The sequence below is a fragment of the Sceloporus occidentalis genome, unplaced genomic scaffold, assembly GCF_023333645.1.
Source record: "Sceloporus occidentalis isolate IW3139 unplaced genomic scaffold, rSceOcc1.0.p SCAF_6, whole genome shotgun sequence".
Classification (NCBI taxonomy): Eukaryota; Metazoa; Chordata; class Lepidosauria; order Squamata; family Phrynosomatidae; genus Sceloporus; species Sceloporus occidentalis.
The window spans coordinates 106,386,608-106,404,892 of NW_028316986.1; the positions used below are offsets into that span (position 1 = coordinate 106,386,608).

Genomic DNA, 18,285 nt, shown 5'->3' on the forward strand with positions numbered 1-18,285 from the left:
AAGGCTGGAGCACTGAAGCCTTGTTATCAATTGCTGTTTACCTCTTGCCACTGAAGCAGCCTCCAAATTTTACAATTGACCTATCCATGGTCATGTAAAAAATCCATAATTTTGGCCCCAAAACTTGCCCTTGACTTATACATGAGGTTGACTTATAGTTGAGTATATACAGTAGTTTGACAATGAAGAGACTGGCTCAAAGGATGGTAGACTCTCTCTACCCTTTTAGGTCTTTGAACAGAGACAGGATGGCCATCTCTCTAGAGTGCTTTACCTGTGTATTGCTGTATGACAGGGGTAGGGACTGACTGTATGGACTGACAGGGGTTATATATGCCCAGTCATTTTTGAACTGACATGTAGTTTTGTTATCTAATAAAAGTTTATCCACCTCAGCCATTTCATATAATTTCAATAGCCACTCATCTGCCGAAGGGATCTCTGTGGTTTTCCATTTCTTTGTGTATACTAACCTTGCTGCAGATACAATATAAAATACAATCCTCCCAATTTTTTTCTCATTTTGTGGATCTAAAGGGTGTAGCATATTTCATGTACCTCTACATCTAATGGATAATTCAGTTTTAAACAGTTCATTATGATTCTATGTATTTGTGTCCAAAACTTTTGGGGCTTTTCACACAGCCACAATGCATGGTAAAAAGTATATCTTATTTTTGTTACACTTCTAATAACTTCTTGATTATCACAAAAACTGCTGTTTCACATCAGTCTTGAATCAAATCTATATAACATTGTAAAGGCCTTACTACAACCGTAGTATTAGTGAGAGTATATTTATATGTGTGTTTGTATGTTCCCCCTCAGGTTAGTTCTCCACCTATCAGATCTGAAGTGTTGAAGGACCTTTCAAAGCAGAGATAGGAAAATGGAGACTAGGGGAGGAGAAAAAGAGAGGTCCTGCTGCAAGAGCAGAAACCCTCTTTGCAATGTTGGGTGTCATCCTGAGAAATCCCTCTGATTCAAAGACAACATATGCAAACTATAGTTAATATAGCAGGATTAAGCAAATATCTACAGATTTAAGAATGATTTCAGTATTTATATATTTACAGGACTTGTTATAAACAACAACCCACACATATACAAAAGCCTATGTACAATTTGACTGCGATTCTTTAATACTACAGGTGTAGATTCCCCCCTCTCCCAACATCTAGTTGTCTCAATTTGGGCATGTTTCTTCACGCCGGTACATCTATTACCAGTGTCTTTGAGGCATTGGTAGTTGTAGCCAATAAAAGTTGTGTCTGACCTCATAATGTGAGTGTTGCGTGCTATTCCAGATGGAGGAGAACTTGTCCCTGAACACACAAATGTTGGCGGGGTACATACCGCCACTTTGCGGCGCTCTGCCGCCGCCGCCAGTAGGTCCGCGGGGGAGCCGGAGCCTTCACACGGCCCGACTCCCGCGCGGACCGAAAAAGAAGCTCCAAAATGGAGCTTCTTTTTTCGTCGCGTTTGCGACGTAGCGAGGCGCCAGGGGCGCGCTCGCTACGTCACAAGCGGCGCGATGCGTACGGACGCTCAGCGTCCGATACGCAAAGATGGCGGCGCCCATGTGGAAGGGGCGCCGCCATCTTGTACGTATTCTATACGTACTAGGGTTAGGGGGGTGCGGAAGCACCGCCCCTTCCTAACCCTAGTACGTATAGAAGACGTACTATATGGCGGTATGTATCCCGCCGTTATTTCCAAGAAAAGCTTTGCTTCTTTTTTAAGCTTTTATGTAGCAATGAAGATATAAAGGCCTGTTACAGACTGCCAAAATAAAGCTGCTTCGGGTCTCTTTAGAGGTATGCTATTTAAATGATGCATGGGTCCTAAGAGTCTGGAAGTTGCGCCAAAGCCACACTCCATTGCTAAGCACTGGAGTGCAGCTTTGATGCAGCTTCCGGATTCTTAGGATGCATGCATCATTTAAACAGCATACCTCCAAAGAGACCCGAAGCAGCTTTATTTTGGCAGTCTGTAACAGGCCGAAATGTGCTTTTTGGGTCTTCAGTTTATTACAAATGCACATGACTTTGAAAGTTTCAGTAAATGTTTATTGAAAACATTTAAGATTTTAATTTTATTTTAGGAGCACTCAGAATTCTGGTTTGTTATTACATGTCTTGCTACAGCCATTCCAGTTTCAATCCTCTACATACTTCCTCTGGAGTGAATTTCATTGATGTTAGGGCTTAAGAACATCTTGATTGTCCATGGCTATATATATATATATATATATATATATATATATATATATATTCTACTTTATTATGCATTTATTACTTAGTCCATGATTCCTCCAAGTAGTTCAGGCCAGAATGTCTGCTTTTCCCACATTCTCCATTTTATTCTCAAAACCTACCATTAGGCACAGAAATAAAGACTGTGCCAGCATCACTCAAATGATCTTTATGGCTGAATGAGGACTTAAACATACCCCCCCCTCCAATAACCATACCACATACATGACAGAATTTGTTTTTTCAGCCCATGTTCTCCCTCAAATGTCAATAATAATACCAGAGAAATAAATAACTACCCGGGTGGAGGGGGCAATTTTACGTCCATCCTTGCCCAATTCTTTTCTGCAGCTTCTGCTTCCAGTTAGCTTAAAATTGTTATTAGCTCTACAACACTTTTAAAAAAGGAAGAGTGGATGAGATTTAATACGGTCATCCATGAGCTGAAAGAGCTTTCATTTCTGGAAGGAGAAATGCACTTTGCTTTTGCCACTGTAACTCTCCTTCAATTCATGGTCTAACTATATTGCATCCAGTGTTGACTATGCTGCTTTTGAAGCATGAATGCATTCATCACTTGCAAACATTTTAACAACCAAGACAGCAAGCAATTTATGGCATAGCACAAAATCATAATAAAAAAATATATAAAAACAGAAGATATTGTTTTTAATTATAAAATTTATACATGTAAAGCTAGCTTATTAGCAAAAATTATTAACAAAAATTGACAATACCAATATGTTGTTTGTTTTTACCTTCTGGTGGCCTGTTGGATGTTGCCACAACAACAACACCATTTTGGAACAGGTTTTCAAAGAGCTGCTTGAGAATCATGGCATCAGCAATATCTGTGACCTGTATAAAACAACACCGGCCATCATCAAAGCCAAGTTCTGACTTGTGCCATTAGCAGATCTGCAACTGGCTTTGTCAACTAAATGCTGGAAGATTCTAAATTACCACTTGCAAGAGAAAAGGGGAGGATAATTAATAAGCAGAGAGTGTGTGGCAATCTTTTCTAATATGTCAGTTCTTTATTGCTGAGCCCCACCACTTTTAACAAATTGCTAAACAATTCTGTTTTAACTTCCATTCTAAAACTACAGGTGGAAAACACAGAAAACCAGAACTGTTCCCAATTAATTTGAACAGCCACACAACTTCCCCTCCCCAATGAAGCTCAAGAAAGAAATATACACCAGCTGCTTTACATTTCTGTTACCTTTCAGCAAAGGTTCACAGAGGTGACTTTAAATGGTCATGGAACTTTTGGGGAAAAGGACAAGTAGCCAAGTATACATAATCAGTTGCTGTTGAAAATAGAATGATATGACATAGATACTATTGTGTGATTGTTACACATAACAATTCAACAGATGGCCCATCACAAAAAATAAGCAATTTCATTGTTCTTTTTAAGTGCCTTCTATTACTGTCCATGAATAATCAAAAAGGCACTGCAGTCAGTTCCAGCACAGTCAGCCTCTTCTAACCTTCACAGACACAAATCATTCTCTCTTTCTCTCTCATAGTCACACACACACTCCAATAAAAAAATGGGGGCAACAATTAATGATGAAAAGAAACTTTTGTCTCAGAATTTTCACTTCACTGCTTATTGTTTCTCAAACTATTACAGCTGTGCGTAAGATACTAACTTTATATTATGCAGAATTTCATTTAAACATGCAAACTTAACAATGGCGGAAAAGAGCTACTAGAACAGCGGGTATGAAAAGAGGTGCAAATAAAAGTGATGGTGGTGGTGGGAAGAACTGACAGTATTTCTGTAATCAGGGAAACCTTTGTTCATAGTGGTTTTTAAAAAATCCATGATGCATGAGCTTTTCAGTTCTACTTTTGTAAACAGCTCTACCTAAACCAATTTACATACAGTTTTAGGACTTCAGAAGGCTGCAAAAGTGTGAGCACTAGTAACTGCTCACACAGAAAGTCCAGATATATAATGAAACTAAAAACAGGGATCTCTGGACTTGCCATTAAGAAGTCGACATCAAATAGATATCCGAAACATCATTGCAACTGGTCTTAGTAATATCATTGAAATAGTCGAAAGAAAGAAAGAGATGTGCACCCTATGTAATGCAATTAAGAAGAAAAGTATGCCCTCCTCTGAGTTTAGAAACAGAAGCAGAAAATGTCATATGGTTGGATAATGGTTTACAAAAGGAAGACTTTGACAAGGCACAACACTTTGATACATTAAACTATAAAATATTTATGAGAAAGGGGAATGTGATGAGGGCCTCTCAGTTGATGTTTTGATGTTGCAGAATTTGAATCTCTTTGCCTACTAAAATAGATTAATTTTTTAAAAAGCTACTTTATTTAAAAAAGAAAAAGAAAAAGCAAGAGTCATTCTGTGTACTTGGTTGCCAATTTATGTCCTTTTGATCCTGTATAGCTTTAGAAGGGAAGACAAAAGTGAAAGCATTCTCAAAGCTCAGGTTCTTTCTATGCCCAGCATTCATTATAAAAAGGAACAAAAGAAAAGGATACAAATTACCAATAAGAGGGATTTGCTAATGGAGAGAATGGGGGGAAATTCATTAGTATTGATGAAAAAAGATTTTTATGACCTAGACTTGCTTTCTTTTCACTTAAGTTGAAAAAAAATGTTAATAATGTATGTGTCTAGTGCTTGAAGCTCAGTTACCCTCTGATTGGTACCATTTGTTAAAATAAATGACAAATATAAGCACATAAGCAATGATTAGCGTTACCACAAAAATAATATTTTAACAGTGCAGTCCTAGATATATTTACTCAGTAGTTCCACTGTATTCCATGGCACTTATTGTCTAGCATGTGTGGACTGTAGCCTAACGTGTTTTTATTATGGGGTTTGAACAGCTTTACTGCTTGTTGGTACTGCCTAAAAATTCTTTCTTTTACCAAACATAAAATATAGACAGACATTTTATTTCTGTATGATTCTTGGTTTCATAGCTTAAGTGTTCTATTTTTTTTGGTGGCATTAAGATAAATGAGATAATATTTAATTTCTGAAAAGTTTAATTGTTTGTTTTTAGGCATACAGGAGCATGACACAAGACTAAGGGCAAACACAGACATAATATAAAGAGAGCACTCACTGCTGATCCACGAGTCCCAGGATGAGCCTGGCTTCCTCACAGCTTCACAACTGAAATGACAGACGTGCATGCCAGTGAACTGAACCCTGGTTTAGCCGTCAGTCTATGTCTCCCCACCATTTTCCTATGCTTCAGATGGGCTGTGCATCTTTTTTGATTTCCAAACATGCCCACTGAAGATTCACACATTTATCCATATATTTTTTATAAATGATAAAAACGCTTCTTTTGAAAGTGCAAAACTGTTTCAGGAATTAGCAGGAAGAGGTTTCTTAGTAATGTCATGAGCATCAGCCAATCAACCACAGAGAGTTTCTGCTATAAATGTTGCAGACTGCTTCATCCCTTGAGCCCAAAGAGAAACAAATATATTTGGAGTCCAAATTTTTGATTAAGTGCAGATACTTCCATTCTTCTCCAAAAGTTTTACATCTGTCTTCAATGCAAGGCTTCAGACCTGTGAAAGATAGGCTGATCTCCAAAGTTTAAAGAGTAGCACCATGGCATGGCAAAAAAAAAAAAAGTTAGCTACTGTCTATCTACTAAACCGGACCCCTGCTTAAATACTTAACATGGGGTGGGCTAAGTGCAGCTCCCACATGTTGCTGGACTGCAGCTCCCAGCATTCATCCTCCCAACTGTGTTATGTTGTTGTTGTCCAATAATATTTAAAAGGCAGTTAACAACAACAACAAACTTTGCCCACCACTGACATATATTCATAAAGGGAGGAAATGAATCAAGAAAACTACACGGAAACAGCATAAAGATGCAACAAAGAATTCAGATATGGACCATTCTTTCCATATGATTTATGCTGATATTCAGAAAGCCTTTGCCAACTAGCCATACCAACTTCTCTAAACAGCAGCTAATCATAAACCAGAACATAGCTCAGCAACCTATAAAACAGAGAAAGAGGAACTATCGTGTTTAACCCATAAGCCACTACAGTAAAAACCACCAGAACCATCCCACAAGAAATAGTGTCTTAGGGCTGAAACAGCCCTGAATGAGTGGCTTTATGCCATCCCTCTGAACACTGGATCAGGGGCGCGGCAACTGCACACTGCTGCCCGGATCCAGCTATTTGCCTGCTCAAAAAGAGGCAGCAAAACGCCACTCCTTTTTGAGCCGGCAAAAGGGCATTCTTTCTGTCGCTGCTGCAACTTTGCGATGCTCAGGTGGCATCTAAACGCCATGCCACCAGAGCACCATGAAGCCAGCCCATGTGCGGGCAGGCGGGTGGCATTGAGGCGGTGTCAGGGTATGCAGCATGCATACACCACACCCCCACACTGCCCGCAAGGCAGCTTTTACTGCTGGTCTGTACAGGCTGAGAGTTTTCAGAATTAAGAAAGCAGTATTATAGCAGCTCAGTTCAATCAATACAGAAGCTGTGATTTTTGCACCATATTCCAGCCTGTACTAAGGCAAGCAAATTAGGCTAATAAAGTCCCATTTCATTTAGGAACATGCCCTTTCCTATATACTACTGTAGCAAACTTTTAAAAAAACTTACCTACATTTTAATCACTAAGTGTGTTGTTTCACTTGAAACAAAGGCGGGATATAGACCGCCGCTTTGTGGCGGTCTCCCGCCAGCACCATCTGCTCTGCGAGGGAGCCGCAGCAGCCAAACCGCGCGGCTCCCGCGCGGAGCAAAAAAGAAGCTCAATTTCGGAGCTTCTTTTTGCGGCGCCTTTATGACGTCGGGAGGCGCCGCTGGCGCATTCACGTCACAGGCGCCGCGACACGTCTGAACGCTATGCATCCAGTACATAAACATGGCGGCCCCCATGTGGAAGGGGCGCCGCCATGTTGTACGTATTCTATACGTACTAGGGTTAGGGGGGTGCGGAAGCACCGCCCCTTCCTAACCCTAGTACGTATAGAAGACGTACTATATGGTGGTTTGTATCCCGCCAAAATGAGTAAATGTTCAAGCTGAATGTGGGGTTCCAAACAAAATCAAAAACAAAAAAACTCAAGCAGAACCCTTCAATCTTTTGAATATTGTCAATATACATGGCAGCTAATCATGTTATATTTACTTAACACTCCTGGTTATGAAATTTAGAAATAAGAGCTGAATACAAATATTTAAGCGTTAGTTCAAATGCTTCATAACAGTAGGTTAATGTGAATGTTGATAATTACTTAAAAATTTTTTTTGCTACAGGTCTACCGAATAAAGCTTTCGAGAACATGAACTGATCCAAGTGCTTTCTGATGAGGGATGTGAAAATCTACTGGTCTCTTTTTCACATTCTGACAACCTCAAAGGCATTCTAGATCTGTATCATTTTCATATTGAGTTGCAAGACTTCCTCCCCCTTCCTGTACAGTAATTCATATGTATTTCTGTGCACATTATTTAAAAATGTACTAATTTCCTAATCAACTAAAGTGTTTGTACTTATTTTAATAATGTATTATTTTCTGTTGCACATATTGTTCACACATAAACACACACATTTTTATCTGCACAAAAGGTTTGTGTATTCCTCCTTCCCCACCCACAAAAAAGAATTTTGCAGATGGGATGTCCTGTATTTTGCAGCAAGTCTAGGTAGATACAAAGCATCTCAGTGCAAACCAAACAAGTATCTTTTCCATTCCTATTTTTGACCAGCAGAAAAGGCAGATATGCCCTATTGGCCTTTGCCGTAAGCTCATTCTGAAAAGGTATTTTCCAGAGTTACAATAGTACAGAGATAATTTCTTGAACAATCAGTTTTTGTTCTTTTTTCAAATTCTCCAGAACGTATAGTATAAATAGAAGGTTTGTTTTTTAAAAAAAAAATCATACACCTTTGAACAATATACCCAGTGGAGCTAGGAAACACTCAGATCTACTAGACAGTGTTGAAGGTTGATATAGGCTCAGTTTTCTGAAGCCATGGCCTTCAGTGCGCAACCCCCTGGCAAACAGCTCTTTCAGATTTCAAGTATCCACCTGCTGGTACAAATAACTGTGACCAACAACATGAAAGTATCGTGAAGGTTAAAAAAATGTGGGAGAGCAGATAGCAGTGAATTAGTGGTATTTTAATCAGACAACCCATCTTGATTGGCATTTTGAAATATTACATTTAATCTGTCTAAACAAATGATGGTTAAGAATCATAGGTTGCCTTTCATGGATGTTTTGTTGTAATTCTGTGCTCCCTTTTGCCACTAATAAAGCCACTGTTATAGTATCCAATAATGCAATCAACCACTATTACCCAAGTGCTTACCACCCAACTATCTAACCCATTAAAACCATATCTCACTCTCCTTCATCCTAATGACAGTCCATTAATATACATATCCTAACAGCTCTGAAGCCAAGTCTTACCTGTTACTGATTTAACAGCATCCAAGGCTTAAAGTCAAGCTATATTATATGAAGTACATCTCCATAGTATACTATGCCAGTTTCCTATCAAAGGAAGAAATTAGGCTAGACTGGTGTAAATTGTTTTTGGCTAATTCATGCTATTTAGCACATTCCCTATTCTCCAGTGGTCATTTACAAATGGTTTGTAGCTCAGTAGCTGTATATGATATACACACAATGGGATTACAAGTATTTTAATGATGAACTCCTCAACAGATTTATCACCTGTCAGGAAACAAACATACTTGATTGCCTTGTAGCACCTTGACTATTATTAGCCCAGCTGTGAATTTTCACATGCCAAAGAGAAAAAAAATATATGGGTATACTGCAAAAGGAAAATGGCAAGATTCCATAGAACAATGCCCAACTAACAGGAGGGACAGCTCATATACGAGTTTCTTAAAATTTCAAAACTGGAATAAATTTGGATTACAACTCTATACGGGCCTTTTTCGGGGAGGAAAACAGGGTAATTTTGTTTCAGTATTAAAGCACAAACTGAGGCAGTTTGTAGGATGGGACATTGCTGAATAAGACAGCAGTGGAAACAAATACAACAGTGAGATAGAATATCCTATTCAATATAGCATTGGAGGAAGGAATTTGATTCAAAAATGTTACTGTAGCTCCATTTCTTAGGCCTGTTACAGACTGCCAAAATAAAGCTGCTTCGAGTCTCTTTGGAGGTATGCTGTTTAAATGATGCATGCATCCTAAGAATCCGGAAGCTGCACCAAAGCTGCCCTCCAGTGCTTAGGAATAGAGTGTGGCTTTGGCGCGACCTCCGGACTCTTAGGACCCATGCATCATTTAAATAGCATACCTCCAAAGATACCCAAAGCAGCTTTATTTTGGCAGTCTGTAACAGGCCTTAGTTTTGTCCAGTTGCACGCACAGCAATCTACATTGTTAAGTGACTGTGCTAGCTAGAAAAGTGCATCAGCACCAAAGAAACCATTTGGACACTCAGAAGACCTATATACTGATGAATGCAGGTTTCCTCTCCTCCTAGGATACCTCAGCATGAAACTATACTTCAGAGAGTAAACAATGCATCCTTCTCTGTTTTAATAATGCTAAGGGCTGACAGGTACTTTCTGGGGGAAACTAAGTGGGCAGAAGGAACATAACAAGAGATTTCATAAAATATACTCTCCATAGTAACATTTTTAAAGTTCTGCTACAGCACCCACCTCTCTCCTAAGCCAGTGCTTGTAGCAAGCACAAGACAGTGGTTGGCCTTCAGAGCCAATCAATACTTGTCATCCCCAGTGCTGATCTTCTCCACTCTTTCACTCCTGAAAAGACTTTCTCTTCCAGACCATTTCAATCCATTAGTTTCATTATTAGATTTACAGATTAGAAATGAGCCCATTGAGGATATTGTCTAGGACAGCATACGAAGAGAAGAACTGGTAGGTATGAAATGAGTTCAGTGCTATCCACCCCACCACCAATTCTTCGCTACAAATGCTTCCTTTCATCTGTACATTCATATTATCCAGAAGACAAGAATCTACGGATCTATGGTTGCTACTAATGCATAATTCCATCCACAAATCTAAAGTTTGCCTTCCTTGGCAGTCAACCTCATTAACAACTGCAAAAATTACAGAGTAACTTTTCCTCCATTCTCCCAGAATTAAGTAGATGGATGTAGGTCTAAGGCTCTAGAAGTAACATTAGGTTCAATCTGCATGTAAGTGTGTACTGGGTTGAGAGCGTATGGTTACAGATCAATATTTTGCACCTCTGTCTATACTGCAAATTTAGATTTAGGAGTGAAAATACCCTAAAGGCACCAGAGCCGATGTGATCTCGGAGGCTAAGCAGGGTCAGCCCTAGTTAGTCCTTGGATGGGAAACTACCAACGAATACTAGGGGCTGTAGGCTATATTAAGAGGAAGGAACTGGCAAAACCACCTCTAATTATTCCTTGCCTAAGAAAATCCTATGAAATTCATAAAACAGCAGGCAACTTGAAGGAACATACACATACACTGGATCTTCAGGTCTTGGGAGATATGGTGGAACAAATGTTTCCAAAATTATATGACATATGAGATTACTGAAATGAAGGGGCAGACAAATATTAATACCAACTGGTGTTTTACATTCCAGATCACCAGTAAAGATGTGACTTAAGTTTCTTATAAACAACTTTCACAGACATTGATATTATTATGGGACACATAGATAGTACTCATGGATTTGGATTGTCTATGCCTATTTATATAACTAAAGATCTGAATAATATAGTAAAGCTAGTACATACTGGCAAAAAGCATTGAGAACACATAGGAAAAGAAGTATCTTGCTGGTTTTAATATCTTTTCTAGGAAAATTATATACATATACATGAACACATAAGACTTATTACTTACTTGAAATTCATCAAAACAGAGGAGACAAGCCTCCTCACTTATTTCAGCAGCTACAGGGGCTATTGGATCATACGATTTAGCCATTAATCCAGGTTTCCTTTTTGGTAGGCTCTGTTTAAGGCGATGTATTCCTAAAGTGAACGTAATTTATAGACATCATAAAATTAGAAATGGTCTCAATCTGTCTCAACCCCAAAAATCACAAATAACTTGCTATAAATTAGTAAAATCAAATTGACAATTTACATTAATAGCCAGGTCTTCCTGGATGAATAAAGAGAAGGGATGACAACTCTGTGTTGAAGTTGTACACCATGAAGAATAGGGAGCAATCTCAAAAAAAAAACTTGAAAAGAGCAATTAAATAAATTATTTTAGGCTGCATCTGCAGTGCAGAACTAATCCAGTTTGACACCACTTTAATTGCCAAGGCTCAATGCTATGGAATTCTGGGATTTGTAGTTTATTGTGGCATCAGAACTCTCTGCGAACAAAGGCTAAATGACTCGCAAAACTATGATTCCCATAATTCCCTACCACTGAGCCATGGCAGTTAAAGTGATGCCAAACTGGATTAGTTCTACAGTGCAGAAGCAGCCCTAAAAATTCCCAACTCAATAATGAGGGCATGAAATAAGGGCCAAAGAAGTAAGGGAGCTGTAAAGAAATCTTAAATAAGTATAAGCTGTATGTTGGCAGTGATTCATAACACACAGCAGAAATAATCCAGTTTGAGACTGCTTTCACTGACCTGGGCTCAATGCTAGGAAATTCTGGGAACTGTAATTTTGTGAGACATTTAGCTTTCTCTTTCAGAGAGCTCTGGTGCCACAATAAATTCAAATTCCAAGGATTCTCTAGCACTGAGCCAGGGCAGTTAAAGCAGTCTCAAACTGGATTATTTCTGCAGTGTGTTTTGGACCAAGCTGAAGAGTCAGAGGAAACAAATGTACCAAAAGAGAAATTATTTTATTCAAAATAATGAATTGGGTCAGGTGCTCATACTTAAATATGAAATGGATCAATCATGCCTCTCAATCTGTGCCTAGTGGTGTGCAATTTGTGGACCTAGATTTTTAGGGGACTGCAACACCTATCAGCCATATAGTCAATGCTGTGGGATGATGGAGCTGTCGTTCCGCAATGTCTGAAGGGCAAAAGGTTACATATCCTTGTACTAGAGAAAAGGTTACTTATTCATGCAAATAATCAGGTAATTAGAGAGCTGTCATGGCTGTGAACTAGTTCAAGCCCTTGTTTCTAATGAAGTATTGGTATAATACTGGAGCAACGTTGATATTCTATGATATCACAGCAAGTCAGTCAACAGTCAGTATTTAGATAGACTTAGCCAACTGCAATTATTAGGAACAGTATCCCCCACCCCAGTTGTTTACTCTATTTAAGTTATATTTGCTTACATCTACTTTTAAACATTCATTCCCTTCTCTCTTATTACCTTTTCCTATCTTTGCTACATCTATTTGAAATACCTTGCTCCCTACTGATCATTAAAAAATAAATCTATTTATTGCACATCCTCACTTGCTTTGACTAAAGAATTTTGTACATTTTTCAGGTGCATGTACATCTCTGAATATAAGTCTGTCAAAATTGCATCACATTAGGTTATGATATTTTAATCACATGAACAAATAAAATAAGAGGTAGACACTCTTTCTACTACCTATTGATGAGAAAGTGTAGCCTATATATCCAATTTTTAGTACTTTTCCCCACAGGAGTTTCTGGGGAAAGAAGCATTTCAGGAGACCTTTCTTCCAGCGGAGGTCTTAATTTAACTAGGAAGAAAACTGAAACTCAACTTCCAGTTTACTTGCTTCTAAATAAAGGCCTCTATTGCGCTTCATAGACTTGGGTGCTCCAAACATGGCAAAATTATTCCCATCCTCTTTGGATGTGTGTGTGTGGGGGGGGTGAGTTAAAAAGAAATGTGGGAAACTTTTTTGGAACAAAATTGGGCACATACAGAAAGGCCAAAATAAAGCTGCTTTGGGTCACTTTGGAGGTATGCTGTTTAAATGATGTATGCGTCCCAAGAGTCTGGAAGCCGGGCCAAAGCCATGCTCCAGTTCTTAGGACTAGATCATGGCTTTGGCATGGCTTCTGGACTCTTAGGACGCATGCATCATTTAAACAGCATACCTGCAAAGTGATCAGAAGCAGCTTTATTTTGGCCTGTCTGTATGGAGCCATTGGGAGGTTGGGGGCAAAATTTTCACACCTTTCACTAGTGTAATAAAAAATATTCAAGAGACAACAGATGACAAACTGCCTTATGAATATGCAAGACTGATACAAAACAATACGTGAGAGCTGAGGGATTTAAACTTACTTTTGTGCACGTCTAGCATGAAGCCATGGAAATGGACTCTCTTTTTCCTTTCTACCTCTAACTGGGAATAAAAAATGTCCATCACCATTGTCTTTCCTGTGCCTTAAAAAAACACACAACAACATCCAACAGGTTGTTAATTTAAAACACTATATACTGATTACTGTAATGACTGTTCATTAGCATTGAGCTAATGAAATCACAACCATGATCTGAACAGCACAAAATCATTATCTTTGGGAAGCAAGACATCAATGTTCATGGATAGGATCATTTGTATTTTCAGATCTGAAGTATTACACTGGAACTAACAAATATAATTATTGCTTACATCTTAAATACCTCAAACATTGTTCATAGTGAATAACTATCCATTTCACTGCTTATTTTATTTCTTTTTAAAGAGTCCAACTAGTTCAATATTCTGTCTTAATGATGGCTAGCCAGGTTCAAAAATTTGCTTTTTTTAAAGAGTACAGACTCAAGATTCTAGGTGTTGTCATCCCAAAAAGCAATGTCTCCAAGCTCTGAGACAAATGCTTTAAGAAACTCGTAGATGCAGTGAATGCATCCAAGGTATAGTGGTCATGATTGCATGCCAGCCAGAAACCAGCATTCACAGGCAAATCAGGACTCACAAAATGAACTACAAATATTTATATATAAGTAATAAAGCTATATTAATATGGCTTGATCCATAAATCAATCAAAATCTGTCAATATTCAGATTTGACTTGTAATACCAAAGATCTTGAAATACAGGTAATTAGTAGTTCAAGCCAGACTTATTTCACTGATTTAGTCCCATTGTTATAATTGGAAATTTTTGCATTCTATTGACTAGGTACAGTTTGGGAGTTTACCAATAATGCCAATAATAATTATGTTAATAAAACATTTTTGACATACTTTACCGTAAAACCTTTAGACTTACCAACATCTCCATAGACATAAAGGCCTTTCGGAGGTTTGTATCTTGTAAACCACTGTAAATTAAGAAAAGAATTATATCTTTTCTTATAATCGTAACAGTTATAATCGTAACAGTTATTAAAATATTTATATCCTGCTCTTCATCCAAGGATACTAGAGGCACACCTGCTGGGGCACTTTCAGCAAATCACACTCTCTCAGCCTTAGGGAAAAGCAATGGCAAACCCCTTACTGAATAAAACAGGAGATTGCCAAGAAAACTCTATGATAGGGTTGCCATACATTGCAGTACACCTGAAGGCACATAACAGCCATGGTTTGCTGAGGTGATCCTATGTTAGTCAAATTTTGTCTCTTAATTTTTTTTAAAAAATTAGTTTATAATGTTACAGTGGGAAAGTGTCATTTTACTGATGCACAATGGCATTACAACTCATTTTTTTAAAAGCAACGACAAAAGGGGGAACACCCCCCCCCCTGTATGTTTCAGAATTAAAAATAAACCCACTAAAAACTGGGATAAAATCTTTCACATGGTGCCAGGAATTGTCAGAAAATATTTCTGGACAACAGAAAAGTCACTTAATTTTTTTAAAGAAGAAATACAGCAACATTGCAAACTCCAATACCCTCACAATATATTTGTTTGTCTGGAAGAGCCATATGGATAATATTCATATGGACCAATATCCAAAAAAAGATAATAAACAGTTACCTTCTTGTACCCAACAGGGTTTTAGACATCCACTACTTCAACTGGAGCTGCATGTAAACAGCTTTTGAAACTGGAGAGTCTATTGTTCAAAGTTAAAACTAAGATAACCTTAAACAGTTATTTGGCTTTCAGCTATGCTGACAAACATTTCATCATATTTGGCTGCCTTTACTGTTACACTTTTTTACACTGGAAAATAGTTTCTAAGCATGCATGGCATTCCAAGCATGTATAAAACAACAACCTAGTATCAAGACAAATCTCATCAGTTTATGCAATTACACAGAAATCAAATATAATATTCTGCAAATGTAGTTCTTATTTTGACATGCTATCTTTTTGCAATCACTGAAATACAAGACAAGATTAGAAACAAATTCAAGTTACTATTGTCTGTTTTCATGTGAAGTTAACCAATTTCCTAAATTGCATTTCAAGTAAGAGAAGCACATTACAAAATATAGTAAAGAATACAGTACGTTTTCCATATCACAACAGGTTTTCCATATCACAACATTCAAGTTTCTTTGCCTCTGAAGTTTCAATATATTCAAGCAAGCCATGGAAGGCCAACTGTTACAGCAAAAGCATTTGAAGATTTCATTTAGAATTAAATTAAAATGTGGCTCAAAATGTTAATTTAATTAGTCGATTATCTACTGTGTACCAGATCTCATGTTTTCTATGTAAAAGACAGTGGGGTTCAACTGCCAATATCTCCAAGTAAACACAATTAAAAGGATGTCTACAGGGACTCTGTAGAGCTGAACAGTGTTTGGCTGAAGAGCCCTTTGATCTGACAGTGCAAGGATACTCTCTACAGCTTTAGACTTCTGGCAGGTTACCACTTTGCTACACCTGACATACCTCACCTGCTCTGCTCAGCGTTTCCACAAACTCCACTCTTCTCTAGGTCATCTTTGTTAATTTCCAATACATGAATTCCTAGCCCAGCAATGGAAAAAAAGACCCGTACCATGACATAAAAAGGGAGGAAAGGAGGGGGAGGAAAAAAGAAAGAGAGAAAAAAGAATGTGGTAGCACTTGTACAACCAATTGATTTTTATTTTAGCACAAGTTTTCATGGATACAAACCCATTTGTTCAGGTGCTGTACAGGGTGATATTAACACCTCAGGTATAAGGTATATTTATACAGGTGTAGGAGTGGAATAGAATGTAATAGGATCCAGAAAGATGCAAATCATGTTTTTTGCCCTAAATTTTCAAAGGGATTGGCAAGGTGATACAAGTCTTTCAGATCATTACAGTGCTTGATGTGTGAATTCAATAAATCTGCTTATCAAAAGTCAATTTCTGTGGGTTGAAATCTTTCTCTCTTTAGAAGATTCCACTTGTTCTATGTGCAGTAGCAAATGCTCCTGTATTACTATGTGTAGTGTGCCATGAAGCCATTGTCTTTGTTCATACCTCTACTAATGGACTGGAATTTGTGAATATAATTCAGTCCAGCTGTTTCTCTTTCTAGTCTTCCTTTGCAGTTACTCTGCAAGTAAATATTCTTTTCATGTTGTGGGTGATGTTAATGCCCTCTTTTTAGACCCAGTACAACCAATTCTGGAGAATACAACCAATACAACCAGTTCGGGAGAATAACACAGCCTTCTCACAAGCTCTAGGGGCAGGCCTTTATCATCCTACAGACAACTGCTAAATGTTAAACAACTATTCACTTACAACAAGATACATAACATAGATGATGATATTACCAATACAAGGCCCTGCCACAACAACAGTTGCCATCTACACTGGGAGCAATATTGCAAGGGCCAATAATATCACCCACAACATCAGAGGTACATTTACTTGCTCTTCCTCCAGCGTGATATATGCCAGTAATGCCGTTTCACACTGCATTGAGCAAACAGAACAATCTCTACACAAGACACAAATAAATGGACACAAATTTGACATTAGACGTGGCAATACCAAAAAACCAGTTGCAGAACACAACTGTCACTGGCTTTCCATTCCACCAAATGCATTTGAGGAAGTACAGTAGACTTAAGTCTACGAACATTCATGCTGCCAACATCTTTCTTTCAGTTAGTCTCAAAGGTGCTAACAAGATCTCGCAACATAGAGTTGCAAAACATTTCAACTTTCCTGGACTTACAGTAAGGGATTTACAGGTTGCAGTCCCTGAACAAGGAAATTACAAAGGAAGGTTTATATCATGCTAAAAGTTCATGCTAAAATAAAAAGCCAGCTAGTCTGAAAGGTGTTGCCACATTCCCTTTTTTCTCCCCTCCCATCCTCCTGTTCATGTTTCAGGACACTAACCTTGTTACTTCTTTGAAAAGCACCATTCCAGAGTCCTAGACAGAGGAACCTAGGGTTACTGGAGCAAGGACAATGTCACAGAATAATCCACTGTCTATAATTTGTTTCTGTTTACAGTCTGACTCTGCCACCTTCTGGCAAAAAGTTCTGTTATCAACAAATTCTTTTCAATATGTCAAACAAGTTTAAACTGAACAGCCAGTCAGCGCTCAACAACCTGAATGAAGTTTACAAACAGGGACGTAGCTAGGATTTTAGGAAGGGGGGGGGGGGGTCCAGACTAAGTGCCACCATTATAATGGGGCTTGGGTGCGGCGGCACAGCAGCACACACCATTCATTTTTCTAATGGAAGGGGGGGTCCGGACCCCAAGAACCCCCCCCCCTTGGCTACGTCCCTGTTACAAATCATCATCACTACTGAAAACTGAGGCTAAGAGCAGCAGAGAACTGGGTATTCAGAAACGTCTGTGACACCTTTGAAAACTGTGGATACTGCAGGAAAATAGTGAAGAAAATGTGCATTACAAAGCATAGGTAGGATTACTCCTGCAGTAGGTACCAATTAATAGGAACTCTGTGATCAATCCTTAAGCCGGAACATCTTCCTTTGGTTCTTAAGCAACACATTTGACCAAAAGTGAAATACTGGTTTCTACTTTAGAAATTTATGGCCATTGGTCCTTCAGCTTAGGCATAAAGGAAAAATAAGTGATTTCACTATAGCATTGCATGTTTAAAATCAAGCTCGGATTGATATCCCAGACAGAAACTTTTATACAAGTAAACAGAGATAGTACAAGTAAAATTAAAAGATAAAGGTTTCCCCTTTG

The 18,285-nt window shown here is 38.3% G+C and overlaps 1 protein-coding gene across 3 annotated transcripts in view; it reads right to left on the reverse strand.

Annotated features, from left to right (window-relative positions):
- The window catches only part of AFG1L (AFG1 like ATPase), an 80,601-nt gene that overhangs the window by 53,781 nt on the left and 8,535 nt on the right, over positions 1 to 18,285 (reverse strand). For 2 of the 3 annotated variants that reach the window (XM_089530622.1, XM_089530623.1), the window contains exons 3-6: positions 14,437 to 14,488; positions 13,503 to 13,604; positions 11,147 to 11,277; positions 3,014 to 3,113 (exon numbers count right to left, since the gene is read on the reverse strand). In XM_089530622.1, coding sequence (XP_089386748.1) covers positions 3,014 to 3,113; positions 11,147 to 11,277; positions 13,503 to 13,604; positions 14,437 to 14,488 — 385 coding nt within the window. The remainder of the gene's footprint in view (positions 1 to 3,013; positions 3,114 to 11,146; positions 11,278 to 13,502; positions 13,605 to 14,436; positions 14,489 to 18,285) is intronic. The other variant, XM_089530625.1, reaches the window with a different exon arrangement.